This window comes from Varroa destructor, unplaced genomic scaffold (assembly GCF_002443255.2).
Source record: "Varroa destructor unplaced genomic scaffold, Vdes_3.0 BEIS01000007.1, whole genome shotgun sequence".
NCBI lineage: Eukaryota > Metazoa > Arthropoda > Arachnida > Mesostigmata > Varroidae > Varroa > Varroa destructor.
In genome coordinates, this window is record NW_019211460.1 from 29272437 (window position 1) to 29291611 (window position 19175).

The following is a 19175-nucleotide window of genomic DNA, read 5'->3' on the forward strand; positions in this document are numbered from 1 at the left end:
ATTTATTTTTTGAGTAACTAATTGGGTATAGTTATGCATATTTTTTTGCAGAACGCTATGTTTAGCTACGGTGTCCTCAATAAACATGCAAATTTCCTAAGTTGCCGGTCCACCTTCCAACCTGCTAGATGTTAAAATATATTAAACTTAGGGGCACGTGAGGTCCAAAACCGGGTGTAGATATTTCGTAGTCTGCTGGGGGCTAGATGTATGAATAAGTGTTTGGTGCCAGCATCACACGTAAAACACGGTGCACGTACCCATTTATATGTAGAAACCGATTCTATGTGTGTCTCATTTTTCCTAGGCGGTGCTATTGATTTCAATTAGACGTACAATGTAAACTCTGAATGAAAAGGAATCTATTGGCTATTTGAGGCATAAACTGATCATTCCGATGAAGATCATAGCGTGTATATTATTACCCACCTGTATGAATTACTTTCTATATTTTGCAATGTCATATGGTCTATTAGAGCGCTCTACAAGACTGATGGAGCGCTTATAACAATGTATATCAGTACCCTTCCGTGTCCCTTAATATGTTTGTAATCGATATATTCCGCTTAATGCACGAACAAGAAGAAGTACGCCTTGTGGAAATGTTAGTTTTAAAGAAACTATGCAAGCAATTCTGCTTGGCAAGTTATTATAACGTGATAAACCATATACCTTTACGCAGTGGGCTGTATGTATGCATATGTAAAGCGGACCCAGTCTAAAAAACAAACGTTACCTTATTTTATTCGTAATATTCGCACTGGCTCTGATGTTTCGGCCAATCCTCTGCCTTAACCCACCGATGATAGAAGTGGTACAGTAGACACATTTAATTGGCCCCCAGTGGAGTCAGAAATTTGTGATATGTCTAGAATTATTCGAAATTAATTGCCTGTTGAACTAAAAAAATATTAAAAGTAGACGTATATGCTTCCAACCGTACTTTTAAGGTTTGTTTAATGATACAGAAAAAAAAAACACAAATAAAAGTAACAAGCTACAACTTTATTAATTTATTAAGCTTAGTACAAGTTTAATAATGTTTGTTCTGCGTATCACGAAACGTATATTTGTTTCTTGCTCTATCCTTTATAACGCGCACACGGGTTTGGAGCCGTCATAAAGCTTCAGCCACTGACTCTGCAATCATAATCGTGTTCTACTGGCCGATCAAAAGCCTTTTAAGCCGTACTTTACAGAAGACATAGTTTATTTCGTCTTCGACCCACGGTGACAACACGTTTTACCTACCGTCGAAGTCCAGAGCTAGTGCACTCTCGGGTACGCGACCATTTGTGGAAATAGATTCCGCGATGCCTGGTGTTTCCTAGAGCAAAGAAGACCATAACTGAAGTTAACGTTGAATTCCACTTAATTTAAGGAGATATATAAAGCCATAACAGAGGTATGATATGATCTTTCGATACCTTTCGACATCTTGAAGTGTTGAGACACCCTTTAATGCATATAGCACAGCCTAGAATCTACGGTCCGAGCAAGCGTTTCAAAATCAGATTGGGTACACTTAGAAGTTCAACAAGGGTAATTAAGTAGTTACTGTTTGAACGTTGCAAACAGATTCGTATAAGAAATTCGAACTGCTCTATGTGATCGGTTTTTTTGAACGCTTTTCCAAAGGCGAGGATATTAGTTAGGGTGCCCTCACAGTTATTAAATACATCTTCAAAACTAGCGTTTAACCGTTTCGGTGACAAGTTTGTTTACTAATGTGTGCATTGGATAATAACATTTACACGGATCCCATAAATACCCATAAAAATCTTGATGTGCTTCCAGGTTCATTTGTGAGATCGGCCAAGCAATCTACCAGTAAACAATTATAAAGTTGACGTCAAAAGCTAGCTCATTAAAAACCACGGCCCGGAGTTTTACATGGTATTTAGATTGGTCAAGACTAGACAATAGGCCTTGTTCCGATAGACATCGTTCAGCACTTTCATTTATAATGCCAATGCAATTGATAGGTTTGAAAATCAAAGCAATCCAAGATGCAAAGAGTTTAATTAATATGAGTATTCCAATAAACAGGGCCAATGAAACCCTTTTTACTCTAAGCTCTATAAGGTTCTCTTTATAAATATGCTGTATTCTACTCGAGGATGCGCTTAGACCGTGTTTTGCAATTCATTGCGATTGGATAAAAGTACATCCTATTTATGACCTCGTTGGAGAAAGCACTGAAGAAAAAAGCGATAACATGATAATCACATATACATTTTCACGGTAATAAACGTGTTACGCACCAATACATGCACAACTCATGTGACAAAAAAATGCAAATGTGCTAATACAATGCACATGAGCTTCGCTTGCGCCAGACGATCGATTTTACTTAGAAATTAGGCCTTGTAGAAATTTGTGGTCAAGTCTACCATATGCTAATCGAAACGTGTATACCTCTATTCGTTTTCATAGGCCAAATAAACGAAAATATCTTTACTAATGTATGCATTGAGCAGCAAATTAAGGAGCGGTTATGTAGTGCAACAGTGGGCACAGACGGTATCTCTGTGAAACTATAGTGGGAACGTGTATACCTATTAGGTTCAGGGGCATGCGAAGTGCTTTCAATTTTAAGCCAGACATAAAGACGCCTCGTTTCGTATCGAAAAAGGCTAGCCGTATGATGCGATATTTAAGCTAATCCAATCGGACAGAAACTTCAAAACATTTAGTCAACCATCTACGATGCTAGTCGACAATGTGCTAATGTAATTAAGTTGGGTTAATTCGGGGTTAATTCGAAACATCACAATGAGTTTAGTCTGTGTCATTGCTGGTTAGTGAGTTTAATTCCACAAAAAAACAACGGCTCCCCTCTAGCAATTGTCACAAGGTTATGTGTGTGTGTTTCGTACAGATTGTCATATATACTTACAGTGGCCGCGTTGTCGATATCTAAAAATGTTTTAACGACGACGAAGTAATGAGTATGCACCATATTAACGTAGATAAAGGCTCGAATGGTCAATCAATGAGGGATAACGTAGCTTGAGCAAAATTTCAACCCGAAGTTTGTCCTGAACTTCGTTGATTAAACTAATTAAGAATTTTCCTGTAAAATTTTTCCCGTAAAATTTCCCGTAAAAAACGATTTCAAACGAGATCTGCTCTCGTCAATCAAAGTCCACATGAGTAAGTCGAACTACTACGAATTAAAACTATGTCCAATTAAGGAACAAGATATAGCTATACAACGATGTTGAGTGATTAAGACATACCGCCCTTATAAGCAAACGTTATTCTTAGCTAATGCCTGCCTTATTTTTCTTTACATCACCTTTTTATACACTTTGACCATGCAATATACTCAAATTTAATTGCGTTGTAACGGCTAGCCTTCATTACGGCGTCCTCTAAGATGAAGCCAGATGCGTTTGTAAGCAATTTCATTGGTATGACTGAGTTTCTCATAGTCACCGTAGAGTTTAGCTATATCCTGTTTTTCTACGAATTTTCGAGCAAAGTCAGGTTCGTAGGCAGTCGCTGCGCCGTACTTGAACACAGCTAAAAACAGTTGGTGAGTTTAAGACGATAACGTTATCCACACCAGCCTATATCATTTGCACTCTGACAAAGAAAGCCTGTTTTTTCATCAACATCAAACGAAAGCATTTACAGCTTCTAATCAGTATGTACAATTTTGTCTTGCGTTTCTGATATTCTTTTATTGACTATAATGTATTACCTGGCTCAACTAGGAAGCATTTCCTCACCGTGGATTAAAATTAGATATAAACTGGCCCTTGATAATGCATTTGTCGTGAAGGGGGTCTCGTTTCGGACATTCGCTATGCTTAGCTTACTCGTTATGTGACGTGGAAAGAGGCCGAAATCACGGATTATTTGGATCAGATATTTCATTGTATTAGCCGTGCAGAAGACAATGGTACCAGCGCGGGCATTTATTGCCACTTCAGTGATAACTTCGAAATTTGGCCGACGGCTCTACGGATAACATCCTACAATTATACAAAAAAATAGGTAAATGTATGTATATAAACATGCTAATTCTGTGCTTATTGTGTGCAGCTTGAAAGATCTAGGGGTTGATTAACTGATTTGATGACAGAGATAACTGATCATCACTGTATTGTGATTAGTATATTGCACTGTGCAAACCCGTATGACCCGAACTCGATACCCGGAATTGGGTATCTGGGTTTTTATTACTTGATATGTGTGGCAGTGGATAATACGAGTTCGCACCACCACTTCGGGGCGAGCTATGGATGCCCAAATTACAAACTCATCTCCCATTTGGTGGTAAAAGTATTCAGTCAGGTTTTTTGTATCCAGATTACGCCACTTCCATTAACCGCATTTAAATTAACATTTATTTGGTATCTGGTAGTGTATTCGCCAACCAGAAACGATCTTCCAGACATGCGCCCTCAAATGTGCACACTTAGAAGATTTGCTCATGGTTGTTTTGACCGTATTCTTGACGCTTGAAAAATGAATGAATACTGCTCGATGTTTATTAATGGGATAAGCCGTTTGGTGGTCCCCACTCTGCGATTGCCTCGGTATTGGCCCAACTGAAACTAGGGACGCACGATGATACCAATTTCAAATAGAGGCTAGAAACATTTCGTTTTAGGTTAAGCAGATTAGATAGGAGCTAGTGCTTAAGCGCTTAAATAAAATCTGCAATATTTCTTTTAGCTTGGCCGTCCGAGAGGTTTGCTTTTTTAAAAATCGCGCTTGCTTTTTGTTCAATATTGCTTAGCAATTTGCACTTACTTAATACTTTAAAAACAAGATATTTTATGAAAAGACTGTGCAGACTCCTTCATACTAACATAACAGTTACGCTACTCTATGATAAATTAAATAATTAAAGTAACAATTTCATAGTTTCGTGCAATTTATATGATTCGTATATACATAAATGAATACTTAGACAGGTATGTTTACTTGTAAAGAACAAAAGACGGAGAATAATTTATAAGAATGTGTCTTAAAGAAACGTCAGACCTTGGTTAGTGCTTTGAACGGCTGAATTTTGACGTGTTACTAAAGTTTGACATCCTCTGAGATGCATCCTTCCGCACTGTTTCCGCTTTTTTTTTAAATTTAAAATACACGCCTCTATCTGAGTATGGATGAGTAAGGACCAAAAAAACAAGAAACACTGCATTAAAGGTCAACCGTGATTTTTTTTTTTCAAAAAGCTTCAAATCCATCAGTTGACCTTTCATATGATGGCGTTATTTTCTGAATGCGCGGATATTTTTATGTGACTGTGTAGCTTTGCATTGTTTCCATTAGGCAAATTTTATATGACACTTAATGACCCCAAGTATTTGCTCTGGTCAGAATAGGTCTTCATATTAATTTACGTATGTTTCTTTTTCGGCCATATACGCATGCTTAATGGTTATATATTTATGAAGTTCTACTGTATGTTTGAGACACCTGGTAAAAAGTCGAAGAATAATGATAGTAAAGGTAGTGTCATTTCTATCGCCAATTATTATTATTATTATTATTAATATGTATACTTTTGGAGTGGTTCAATATGATTGTTGTCTGCTTCAACGATGAAAATCGAAATCTTACTTGCCACCGTCGTTCCGCTTCGCTACTGAGTTTTCTCGTCGTGTAACATTTGATAACATTGCTGTGTGAGTTTAGCAGAATCATTGTTTTGCCTATTGACACTCTTTTAGATCATTTTATCAGAAGAATCCCCTCGACGCCCCTTACATACTTCTACGAAGTGAAAGTTGGTTGTCTACGCTACAATGAATCGAACAACACTCACTCTATTCACTGGTAGATTCACCGTTATATCATTAAGTAATTACAAGTGAAGATGACTGTACTATATCTCCTCACTGTGAGAGTACTTTGATTATCAGAGAGATGCGTGTAAAAATCTTTTTGCGTACGCATAGATTATGATACACAAGGTAAGTATTCTTGAAGGGCATGATTCCACTAATCGTCACTTTCTTGGCGTTGACTACGACATTTGCGTATTTGTCGACCTGTACTACCCTCACCTTCAGTCGTAAAATCTAACCTAGCCGGAGTTACCATTGGTCAATAATACACAAAAGCTCATTAGTCTGATCCATTCTACTCGGGAAGACTTTCAGAAACCTGTATGATACATTGGCTTACCTAAAAGAAGAAAAATAGTTTCTTGTTCAAAAAAAATCGTGGAAAATTACTGCGGATATTAATCGTGCTAACACGCTAAGGTCATGATGAACATTTTATGTAAGTGTAATCAAGCAAAAGATGGAACAAAAGCTATCTCTAGCGACTCGTAGAATTTGTCTGTAACAAGCGGAATCAACATCGTTTCTACAACGTTAATTTGAGGTAACATCTGAGAATGCAGCGCATCTGAGCTAACATATTGCAATCTATGAAAGCCGGTGATTACTTCGGCAAAGATCGGGATGGAGCTAAACGTTGTTAGTGTACCATGGTGTAATTACAAGCAGTGATTGCTTTCTTGTTTGCAAAGTCACAGGATACGATTTTAACCTATTTTCTAGAGAATAATTGGTTGTAAATAAAAAAGTAACGAAGGTTTCCTAGCGAAAGGAAATTATCCGTTTTATGGAGCGGTTAATCAATGGCGGTTAAACGAAAACGTGTTTTCTAACAGAGTGAGGAGACTGTGCTTGTAGCGAACGTGTTTTCTTCTGCATTTGGATTTGCAGGAAGAAAGCATAAGTCTTGTGTCTATTGGTAACTATTGTGATGTTTTACTGCATATTCGATGTATACAAACTAAAGCAAATACATATATTGTTTAATAGAACTATTGTTTGTCAAAACCACCCGATGTCTCCTTAAAGAGTTAACATTCACGTGTATTCATTTGCTATCGGATTATTTTTAGAACAAAATGTCAAGGCCACCGCTAAAGCCTTTAATAGTTATCATTATCATCTACGTTCTCATCATAACGATTGTACTACTTATGTGACAACTGCACAATCGTGCAGATGTGAAAAGTGCTTTGAAAAACCTTGCGTAAACCTTTTTGTTCACATATACTTAAGTAATGAAAAGCAATTATTTGGTCGTTTTATGTGTGTAGATCGATAATTGGTTGAGATACCTTTCATCCGTGCCAGGTGCTGATTGTGCCTAAAGCGAGAGCTTTACGCATTCAGTCATCATGTCTTCTACGTGTCTGCTCGTTCTATCAGTGCTACAGGCAAGAAGTTCAGTTTTGAAGTAGCATTGTTTGTGTAGGCTTTTATCCAAAATGAATTGGTCGATGCGTTACTTTGAGCCTTCAAAATTAATTGTAGTAGCGACAAAGTCTACACGGCAAATCAAAGGTTATTATTAATTATTATTAATTAACCCAATCAATTTTATTCACATGTTCAATTGTTCGTTAGCAGTAGTTAATCATAAGGCGGATCAGTTGAAGTTGTCGATATGATAAAAGATTTCGTAATTTAAATAATAGTTAAATATACGCCTGTGTACATTAAAGGGTGGTGCCTTTTATCAAATCGGTTATTGAACATACGTACACGATGCATTTGTCTGCTTGGAGACATATCGGAAATATAAGACGGAAACATAATGCCAGGAGATTGACACGAAAGGCGACTTCGCAACGGGCGCAATCCTGTGCACGCATAAAGCAATGCCTATGCAACTTATCGCAACCAGAATGGCACAGCTGATGAGATCGACTAATCCTATTGTCCAATATAAGTCCGATTTCTACCTACGGGAAAATTAGAAAACACCTTGTGTGGTTTATGCTTGGAGTACAACAAATGATTTAAATCGTGTTGGACTTTTTTTAAGCAAATGAAGAATCGCCTATATTGCTTTTTAAAGCCCTACGCATAAAAACCACATTTTTATCGTTGAGCTAGTTATTCAGTCTTAATATCATGTGGATATTTACGAATAGGGAGAGATATGCTCAGAATAAATACAAATCTATAAAATGTCAAAATGGAGAATGGTTTATTATAGAGATAGTTAACAGAGAACAGTTCTGGAGAACGATGACCTATATTGGGGTGAATAATTCTTTTGTCGTACGAAATTCAAAAATCATTTCGTATACCGTTGCTAAGTCGCTGCGCGAAACTTGCTACTAAAGGCAATTTGCCTACCATTTTTTTTGGGATAACAAGGACTGCTACAAGTACTATTCACAGGTAGCAGGATCGCATACTATCGTGCATTAGGTGACATGGCTTTATCAAAAGAACGACGAAAATGGCATGTTCCAGGCTGCCCCCTAAGCTTTTTAATACTTGTTCGATTCTCTTTTCAGGTGAACTAGACTACATAATGCGCTCTCCGATTGATTGAAGATTGCATGGCTCAACTAAATAAATAAAGAAAATAACAATTAATGACTGAATATCATCAATCATACAAGTGTATAGTACATATAAGTATACATGTAAATACAGTTCTTGGGTTATGTCAATGCAAGCTTTTATTAGCCACCAAGTGATTTATAATGAAATGACCATCTCTACTAGGCGATGGGGATGCTGAGTTATGCACAGAAAACATTGCCGACGATCTATGTGCAATAGTTTATATCCCCTCTATCATTCCCACCTACATAATATAATCGATGTCGATTTTCCTTCGCCATTGCTTACCAACTTTGATCACTTCTCTTTTTTTTTTTACCGCCCTTTCTAGTTGACTGTTACTATTGATTCCTAACCAGGCGGTAAAATGCCCGAAAGCCTATGGAGCCTTATCTGCGCTTCGACGGACCTAACCCCCAACGGAGCGCTGATTTTCTTTCGGCACGGCACCGTTACTTCGTGCTTCAATGATGCGGCCATTTCGGTAACGTTATTAGCCCACGCAGTTTCTACAGCCTGGAGCCTTGGCGAACTCAGTAATAGTGACTTGTCGAGACTTCCAAGAAACTGGAGATTAAAATTACGCCGATACATTGCTTTCTTCCTAATGGCTATACCTGTGTTCTATCTCGTGATTGTGCAGCTTTTTCAAGGTAAGAAAACCTCATAAACATTCAGCTTATTCGATGTTTAGGTGTAGAACATACTACATCTTGTATAAGCCACGGGGAGCCCTGTTAAATGTTATCCCATTCTAGATTATTTGCTACTGCAGGCAAATTGATCTATATCTCTGTTATTGTAGACATTTTCATGATGGTGTAGTGATAACGTGCTTGATATTCTAGACAGTAATCTATATTCAATGAATGACGGTAGGGCTGTTTTTAGAGGGAACACCGAGTTGGCTTCAGATAGCATTTCATTATGTTTAGACCTAGTAGTACCTATAGAGGTTCTCTATGGGCGCAGTGCAACAGAGGAAATACATAGCTTTAATCTGGCATAATCGATGTTGAGATATAAGGTTCTGCTATGAGCCTACTAAGAAGTCGACATTTCTAATTAGTTTTGGTTAGAGGCCGTTCACGTACGCATTTTGCTATACTACAGACAAATACTACATTATTACAACGACACAATGGCGTCATTATTAGACAGTAATGGTATCTTAGTAAGGTGGATGCTATACAAATGACAATCGTAGTGCTTTTCCAACTAAAAGCCTCAGCCCAACGTGCGTTTTGGTTGAAAACCGTTATCCGATATTCACCTAAGAGTCAATATTTAATCGAGACAGCTTCATCATCTGGCTTGATATTGAAACAACTGGACGATAAAAATTCACAGTGGCTGTCAAACAAATATCACTCTAAACTTCTTGTGATAAACAAATGCTTATTTGAAATATACAGGATAATGGATAAATTTTTTCCTAATATGATATTGCACTATCTGAAAGACAATTAACAATAAATATGGGACATGCGAAATTTCGGTTGTAGCGACCTGCTTTATTCTCGCTACGTCTATTGCACGTGATAGTGCGAAGGGTTATACAAAAGAGTAACTAAATAATAAAAAAAAACAAATTACAAGAGAAAATATTTGACGACATTTTCAATGTCAGTGAATGCGGGGCCAATAACCGAAAAAACAGTTTCGGTTAAAGAAAGTGATGCAGGCGTCTTTAGCAAACGCTAATAACTGTCAACTGAGATGCAGCGTGTGACATACGTAAAAATAGCGCCGTCAAGTGTTACGGTCCGTACAACTAATTCTAGTATAATACTCATATACATATACAAGTGAATCCGACGGATTTTGGAATAACTTGTGAATTACATGTCACTAACAGGCCAAATTTTACTGACAATTATTCCATAAAAGTTGAGAGCGAAAGCCATATGAGTTCAGAGCAGAAGAAATTGAAAGACGTGTCTTAATCTCTAAATCAAGCGTTCAGTGGCTAGGTTTTTATGATAATTTCTTGGCTTTTTCCCCGAAGAGCGCGGTGCTGTAAAAATTAATTGTTGATTGGTGAAGATATTGGGCAAGAAAGTCTCAAGCGAAAGCACACTAACTTGCTCCTTAATTAATTTGTTCGTAAGCTGTTCCAAAAGATATTTAGCTTTAAAATCTGCCCGATTCGCTTAAAACGGCCTAAAAAATACATATAAAGGGACTTCTCAGTAAACGAACTCTCAGGATACTATTAGAGCTATCAATTGTCTCATTTTCCCTTTTTCGTTGAACTGATTAGGACCAATCATAACGGGCGTTCTTTTTTACCATTTATATCATGGCAAGTGGCTATCCGCAGATATGATTCCGGTAGAAACCCACTGATCAAAATCTGCCTGGCTATGTGATTCCATCGGTTACTGCAGAAATGGTCCGTGATATAATTGTTCATGGATGCATTTTTCGTAGGGGAAGCATGGGCGCTCGATAGCTAAACAGCTTTGGAACTCCGTGCATATCGATTGCAATCGTATGGTCTCTATTCGAAACAAATGTAGTAAAAGTCGGTTCGATGAACGTTTTAATGAGTCTGAATGTAGATATATCACCTTGGCCTATATTCCTAATCGAATCGAAAAATATAAACAAACATCTGGTGTGTTGCACCGCCTTGACGATAAATCTTTGGCTCTGATTGGAATATTCTTTGAAAAGGACCGATCTTCAGTCTAGTACCATGAAGAATGCACGTAAACTGGACCATGTTGAACTGTTTTTACGTGGAAAGAATTAAATAGCGACGTTACAGTATGCTGAATTACGCAAACTGAACTAAAATAATATTAAAGGGTTGAAGTGGTTAAAATAGGTCAAGTACCGACGTAGGACCAGGGTAAATCGAGTGACGAATTCAACAGATAGAACACTCACTCGCTTGTTAAGACTCCATACTGTTGTGGCAAAAACTAAAGATTGAGGCCTGATATCCGTAAAGGGGATTAACGCATTAGCCTCTTGAAGCTTACACAGACGACTTTTTTTTTTCGATGGGCCATGACAGATGGCCGAACATAAAAAATCCTAAGGAGTGGGTAAAATGGTTTAGTAATCGATACCGGCTCTATATAGTATTTATACGGTAGTAGCAAACCCTATCCGCACGTACGCTATTCACGTATATCTGCACGCACGTATCTGGAAATAAATAATAATAGGAACACCATTCGCTTGATACACATATTTATCATTGTATTCCTTATTTAGACAAATTAAGTTGTGCATGTGCCGCTAACAGGGCTTATATATATATATATATATATCGATTCGTCATTGGCTTATGGCTCTCAAAAATCTAATATATTTTAAGGTCTATAAGAGAAAAGCTATCGGAAAGCCAGATTTATATGACTGAATGTCGTGTAGATAACAAATTACCACCAGCTATTTATACAACGAATGAACTATTTAGCAGTCGCAATCACTTGTGCATTGATTTGTTGCAATTATAGGCCACGAACTTCCTGTTTTACGGTATGTCAGCGTCGTCTTAACGATTGTGGTATGGTCTTACCATCTGGCCTATTATCTTCAGCATAAACGGAAGGATGAGCTACATATCACTTTTTCATCTGTTCTGTTAATGATCTGGTCAGCTTTGCGTAGTTATTCCCTTCTCAATGAGCTCTCGGTAAGTTGATACGCTTAAAACGTATACGTACGCATTATGTGCATCGTTACGGTGTTTAGACTATGATTTGCAGCTTATGACGCATTATCGCCGTTCGCTTTATTTAGACAGGACAGGGGGCCGGTTGGATGGAAAAAAGGCATCGTATAGTATACAATAATTACAGATAAATGCAAGATATTATGCTTAATAGTGTGGTAAACTGCACAATTTACAAACGTCTTTACTTTTGTGGTAACTATGCCGATTGTTAGGTGCTTATTATCGCATTTAGATTATAGGCCAAATAATTATTCTCTGTATTGTGCCAACGTTACGTGTGTACAGGACAACCAAGTACTTTGGAGATATCATATCAACTGCGTAAATCGACAAAATTTCATCTTAAAAAAAAAAACGTATTTAATACCATGGTCCCGATTCACATATCAAGTGTCCCTTTGGAAGTGCTGTTTTCTTACAATCCCAAGGAACTCTGCTAAATTCCGATGTATTTGGTTCTGCTCTCGTTTTCATAGAGATACACAGAAGCAGATACCCTCTCCTACTACGTCGAGTTGTACGGCAGCCTTTTGTCGACCTTCCTTCTTCTCATCTATACATGCTTGACCGTACGACCTTGGACGAGTGTTCCTTCACCCGTCGTTTCAATGAACAACGTACTTGCGCCATCCCTGTCCGATGGGTAATTACTCACTGACCACCTTCTCAAGGCTATTCTGACGGATAACGGTGACAAATTTCGAATGAAACATCGTCTTCCATATTGGCCATTTCAGCTCTAGTGTGCTATCGACCTCTGCGTGCCGGAATCCTATTCATCGTGTGCATTTAACTTACTTGGCTATGGTAACGTGCACAATAAAATCGGATCCGATAGCTTTGTCTCACCTTGAAAATACTTAAGTTGTATTGGGACGACCATATTGTAAACGTAGGTCAATACTGGCAACACTACACTTGCAACTGATGTAAGACCTTAATTGAGCGAACAAGAATTAGAAGACAACCTATATGCTACATATACTGGCCACAGGTATTGCGGACATATATCTATATGTACTAGTCTGACCTTATTTATAAGCCCAGCGCTATTACGCGGTTTAAAAAATTTGAAAAATCTCGATGAGCAGGTTAAATTTCGTAGATATTTACATCAATTACAAAGCTATCTATAATGCAAAAGTGATCGGATGTCGTTAAAAATGAATGAGTCCAAGCGCATATATTGTTTACGGGAGTTTAGTTTAAAATCAACGATCAGTAATCAAGTTTGAAACCCACCTGGTATTGATAAAAATGCTGGACAAGCAAATCTTTAGCGACATAACGCCGGATAAGCACTAAATATTTACAGCTTAGCGGAATGCTTTATGCATTAGGTCGTTATCACCAGAAGTCTAGACATATTCATTGTGTGGCAGCTTCGTTCCTATGCGTGCGGTGTCGCCGCTGCTGCCGAAGTTACCGCGAACTAAGCTCCAAGTAACTTTTATGGAACGCTTTCTACCAGCGCATCGACGGCGTCCGCCAAACGTTTGTAGCGATATTTAAACCTCGACCGAAGTCAACCAACTGAGCAAACACGCTCATTTTGTTAATAACAGCTACTAGCTGAAAACACCCTTTCCGTATGGACGAATTCATATTGCGGTTATGCACGACTCTCTAGGACACTTTGAAGCCCTCTTTTAAATACTATACTGAATATTGTGTATGGTCCAGCACCATTTCGTTTCTAAGGCAACTATAGATAGAGGAAAGTAGACACGGAGAGTATTTTAGTTTGTGAGGATAATTCGAAGCAATGCTTCATCTGTGTCAAACGCGTTTATCGAAACTCCACAGAAATTAGTGGGCATTATTATGTCAGGCAATAAAGCTGGAAGGTTTACTATGCCAAACGGGTGGGAAAACCAACAAGGAGAAAGAAATTTTACCACTCTAACCATCGATGCCATAAGCTGAGCGATGTGGACTAGAAGTCTGACGTATTGCATACATTACTAGTTATCCAAGCGCAGCGATTCAGTTTGTGGCGCGCAAGTAACCAATGACCGTTTCTGATAAAAAAAAAAAAGCGCATAGCTACTATATGAGTAGATAGCGAAGACATTAAGAAACGTTGTCGGTTCTGTAGCATCAGTCAATTTTTGCGGTGTCACCGTGTGTTCATTGAGTGATACTTGAACCTTATTAAGTCGTTTGTGCTTCTTAGCAAGAGAAGCTTTAAACGTACCTCATCTACGAAACAATAACTTCATGGGTTCTGTAATGTCTTCTTGAACAAACGTCCTTACCTTCTGCGCGTTTATTTAACCTGACATTGATAATAATTACGATCGTTGCAGTTACGTACAGTTTCCCGAACTTGAAGAAGAGTCCGGAGTGTTGAGCCAGGCCGAAGAATATGCCAATTGGTTATCGCTGCTTTCATTCTGGTGGGTCGGCAGGCTAATGAGACGAGGCTTCCAGGGTACGCTCAATCAGCCACATGATCTATTCGACCTACCCTGTGGCCTTCACGCAGACGAACTCGCCCTCAGGTATGGACCGCTTTATTCCATTACTAATATTAATAAAATACTACACGATCTTTTTATTAGTATTTCTACTAGAGTGAATGTGACGTGAACGTCATTGATAAAAGTGTTCAGCTCGCAGTGTATTCTTGTTCAGTGAGGCAGTATAAGGGCTATTCAAGAACAATAATTAGAAAGTTTTTTTTTTTGCTTCTGTTTCATTGCGAATTTTACCAGGTATGCACAGCTGTCACCGGGTCGCAGTTTGTTTTTCAAAGTGCACTGCCTCCTAGGGGGCCGCTTTTATGTGTTGGGCATAATGAAGCTAGTTTGCGACGTGTGTACCTTCACCGGGCCCATGCTTCTTAACAAGCTAATCTCCTGTTTTGAGGACAACCCCGATGTTCCTGTACGCTACCATGCATACGCATATGCGACTATTCTTGGTTAGTGATGGTGGCGGAGGAAGTCGACTATCAATAGGCCTCCAAGTCAGAACAATGCTACAGTATGTGCATTTGTCTTATCGGGACATTCTGTATAGACGCTAATTACCAGCATTGTAGATGATAGGTCATGGACGAGGCTCTGGCTGTATATAAATCGTTTTCCGAGAATCTCTCTCATTGCTTAGTGTTAGCCCGTCGAGGTTCACAACCGTGTTACTAACCATACGCTCAGTAACACTTAACATACTAAGTCAAACATCCGATGCCCCTTCTTTTTTTGAATTTTTCTGTAGCTGCTACCGCATACTTGAGTGCGTTGTTAATTACGCATTACAACTATCAGGTCGAAAAAATCAAGTTGAAACTAAAGACGACCTTAGTTTTAATTATCTACCAGAAAAGCCTGAACGTTGGTTTGACCGGTCGCAGTTTTATGTCGGGAAATGCACTCAATTTGATGACTTCGGATGTAGACAGGGTTGCAAACTTTTGCACATCGTTCCATATGTTCTGGAGTCTTCCCCTGCAAATCATTGTGACGCTGTACATGCTTTATACTCAGGCAAGTCATAATTTTTTCATGCTATACGTAGCTGTCAAGTACGAATATTTTTTTAACTTGTGCATACAGGATTTTTTAAAAGTACTCTAACGGTACGCAATGCCATACGAAGTAGTATAAAATATCCTAAAAATAGCCTAATTCTATAGATAATGTGTGCATGCATCGCCCGGTGAGTGGCGTTCCTTCGGCAACGTTTTTCGACGAAATCGGGCCGTCCAAAAAATAGTGAATCATACGATTGATAAACTCTAACAATAGTGGCATAAATATTGGGTCATATTAGGATAGAAATGTAGCACTTATGATGATGTTTTTCAGTAGTCGTACTTGTTGCCCCTGCAGCAGCAGTACTCGTGTAAATATGCATAAGGACAAGAATTTATATATGAACACTATAAATTAGACCTTATTGAGTGATAGTACTTCAAGCTTTTCCGTAATATTGCACATGATTTAGGTTGCAGGGAAATTATCCCTCAACGTCTTGTATCGAGCGCATTTTGAATAACAGATCTATTGCTACGTAATTTATTTTTAGGTGGGAATTTCGTTTTTAGCTGGTGCCGCGTTCGTCGTCTCAATGATTCCTATTAATCGGTATCTTGCCAACCGAATCAATAATCTATCAGAGAAAATGATGGAAGCAAAGGATCGAAGGATCTCGTTACTTAGGGAAATCCTTCGGGGCATTCTCTACATAAAAATGCATTCATGGACAGAATTGTTTCAGGTAAGCAGAAGGGGTTGACACAGATGTTGACTTTACCGGATGTCGGTGAGACGCGTTCTATAGAGTGCTAAAACTGCAAGGAAGCTTTTATTTAGACTGCTCTCAACAGAGAAATAGTGACTTTTCTAGAACAGAAACGTCGTAGACAAATTATACATTTATTTGTTATAAGTTCAAAATTGATGAAGTCATTATCAAGCTTGCGGAATCAGAAATAATCCTTAGAATAAGATATTTCGTTTGGTCTTAATGCGTATGACGTGAGCATTTAATCTTCATAAATCTAGTCTTGTCGGCGGTGTCTGTTAAATAAAAAACGGACTTAAAAGTTTTATTATAGCACATAATAAAAGCATAATTGCTTTCATATGTGCTATAATAAAACTAAGTTTAGTATACAAAATTACTATTTGGCTTATGTTAAAAAAAAGTTTCTATTGAGCTAAAATTATAGTATTTGGTTCCGTTGGCTCACAACGGTCGGTAATGTCTCATGATAGATTCCCGTACCTCCATGTTATTTTAACAGAAGAAAATCCAAAACATTCGACGGGAAGAGATGCGGCAGCTACGGGGCCGGAAATTTATTGACGCCTGGTGTGTGTTCTTCTGGGCAACAACACCGGTGTTGGTGTCAGTTATGACCTTCGTAACGTGGAGTATAACTGGGAAGAATCCAGCGTCCCTCAGCGCAGCGCAAGTGTTCACCACGATCTCGCTTTTTAATCTGCTCATTATGCCTCTGAATGCCTTTCCTTGGGTACTCAATGCAATCGTCGAAGCAAAGGTGAATTTTATTAGAAGGAGTCGAAAGTTTGTACTTTGAAACAGTTTCCAGCTAAAAACTATGGACTTTTAGGTAGTTCTATGTGTGCGCAGTGTAAACTCAGCCCAGTCAAATGTATACACGCTTAATTTAAGTATGACCCCATCGAAGCTCATGCGAATTATTGAACCCTCAAAACTATACCAGGTTCATTCGATAATGCTTGGGTTGTAACATGAAGTCTTGCGTGCGCGACAATTAATAACAGGTATCCCTAGCTCGGATGGAGTACCTAATGAAGATGGAAGATTTTGCACCAGATTCATACTACGCTGAAACCGCCGGAGATTCAGATGTAGTTCTCCGATTTACGAGCGCGGAATTCGCACACCAGTCGTATGACGAAGAGGATATCTATAATTTCAAGCTTGGCCCAATAACGCTGACACTGAAGAAGGTATCAAGTCGAGCTGTATGGCAAAGCAATGCATTAGCGTCAGAAGCCTAAATTTCTGAATTATAATCATGATTAACTAAATTTTGCTATTTCTTCCACTGTGTTTGTCACTTCCAATTTCAGGGTGAATTTCTTGGTGTATTTGGTGAGGTCGGATCGGGTAAAAGCAGTTTTTTCTCTGCCATTTTAGGCGGCATGAATCGCGTAGGCGGAAACCTCGAATTTTCGCATTGGAATCGCCCAGTAGCATTCGTATCACAGAGGGTCTGGCTGCAGAAAACGACAATACGAGATAATGTTATTTTCGGCCAACTCTTCGATACGGCCGTGTACAACGCAGTACTAGAGGCTTGTGTCTTGGATGAAGACATAAAGGTTAGCTGCCTTTTCCTCGACAAGGACTATGCCTCAAAAAATAAAGTATCAAACAGCGTAGTGCTAAATTCCGTACCAATTTAAGTCCGATACAAACGCCTAAAGATTTATAGTCCCAGACAGTCAGTGCGGCTCAACTTCGTTATCTGTTGCTGAGTTGAAGCTAAAGATTTTTAAAAACTAATTTCAAGCATTATTACTGACTGATTTCCTATCGATCTATTTTCTCTAGGGTTTTCCTGACGGTGACCTTACTGATGTCGGTGAGGAGGGATCTCGTTTAAGCGGGGGGCAGCGCATGCGTGTCTCCCTTGCTAGAGCGGCTTATTGCGCCCTGATCAACCCGAATGAAGCGGTTCTCGTACTGCTCGACGACCCCTTCTTGAGGTAAACACAAATGAGTGTCACTTAGAGTACAGTGTTTGCTGTGCATCAATAAAGCTCAGCCTTTAATAAAGAAAGTCGTTACTCAGAAACGACAAAAGATCAATCAAGGCTTTGGGGTATATGTTATTATTTAGCGTACTGTAACTTTGTTAAAACTATATTGCGCTCTAGTTTATTTTATAAGTGCTATTTTTAGATTTTAGAGCGTTTCTAGCACTGTCGAGTAGCCTATGCGCTATCCATATCTCACTATGCTTTACTATGTTATTGCGTACGTTCATTCTCGTACAGTCTGGACGTTCACGTTGCCAATCGCATATACAATTCGTGTATTTGCGGGCTTCTTGCGAACTCTACGCGGATTTTGGCCACACATCACACACGTTTACTCTACAATTGTACCGCAATATTGAATCTCCATGCGGGTCAGTGTATCGGTTATGGGCCACCGGAAGAAATTCTACCCAAGGCCAGAGACATAAGGGCACGAGGGGGAAGCCTAACTGTAACGCCAGAATCCGAGGATAAAATCCTACCCGTGCTAACTCTTGAAGCTGGTCAAGAAAACCATCGTAGAGGCAGTCTCTCCTTAGATGTCCTCTGGTTCTATGTGCGGTCAATTGGATTAGCGCTCTTCATTTGTACGGTTGCTGCAGTGGCGCTCATGCAGGTACACTTAAACGATTCGACGGTATTATACTCTTTGTGGGAGGGTCCTGCTATCATAGTATTTGTGTGTAATGCGTTGTCTAAGATTCATCCCGTGTGCCCATTCTTACACTAAAATATTGAAGTATTTTTTCAACCACGTCTTCAATGGTAACTACGTAAAATCTATAATATACGACTACTTATCATTTGTAAAGGAAAGTAAATACTATTTTTACTGACACAATTCAGCGTTTTAAATTTTTCACTGTT

General features: G+C 38.7%; 1 protein-coding gene across 17 annotated transcripts in view; it reads left to right on the plus strand.

Annotated features, from left to right (window-relative positions):
- LOC111254476 (ATP-binding cassette sub-family C member 10) overlaps nt 1-19175 on the plus strand; it is a 28701-nt gene that overhangs the window by 110 nt on the left and 9416 nt on the right. Inside the window, exons 1-14 of one of the 17 annotated variants that reach the window (XM_086974979.1) lie at nt 5578-6732; nt 7088-7207; nt 8683-9004; nt 11825-12003; nt 12522-12688; nt 14355-14549; nt 14763-14971; nt 15268-15536; nt 16078-16269; nt 16799-17056; nt 17304-17492; nt 17616-17867; nt 18100-18254; nt 18546-18924. In XM_086974979.1, coding sequence (XP_086831105.1) covers nt 8719-9004; nt 11825-12003; nt 12522-12688; nt 14355-14549; nt 14763-14971; nt 15268-15536; nt 16078-16269; nt 16799-17056; nt 17304-17492; nt 17616-17867; nt 18100-18254; nt 18546-18924 — 2730 coding nt within the window. In that variant the 5' untranslated portion in view covers nt 5578-6732; nt 7088-7207; nt 8683-8718. The other 16 variants (XM_086974982.1, XM_086974980.1, XM_086974984.1 and 13 more) reach the window with 16 other exon arrangements.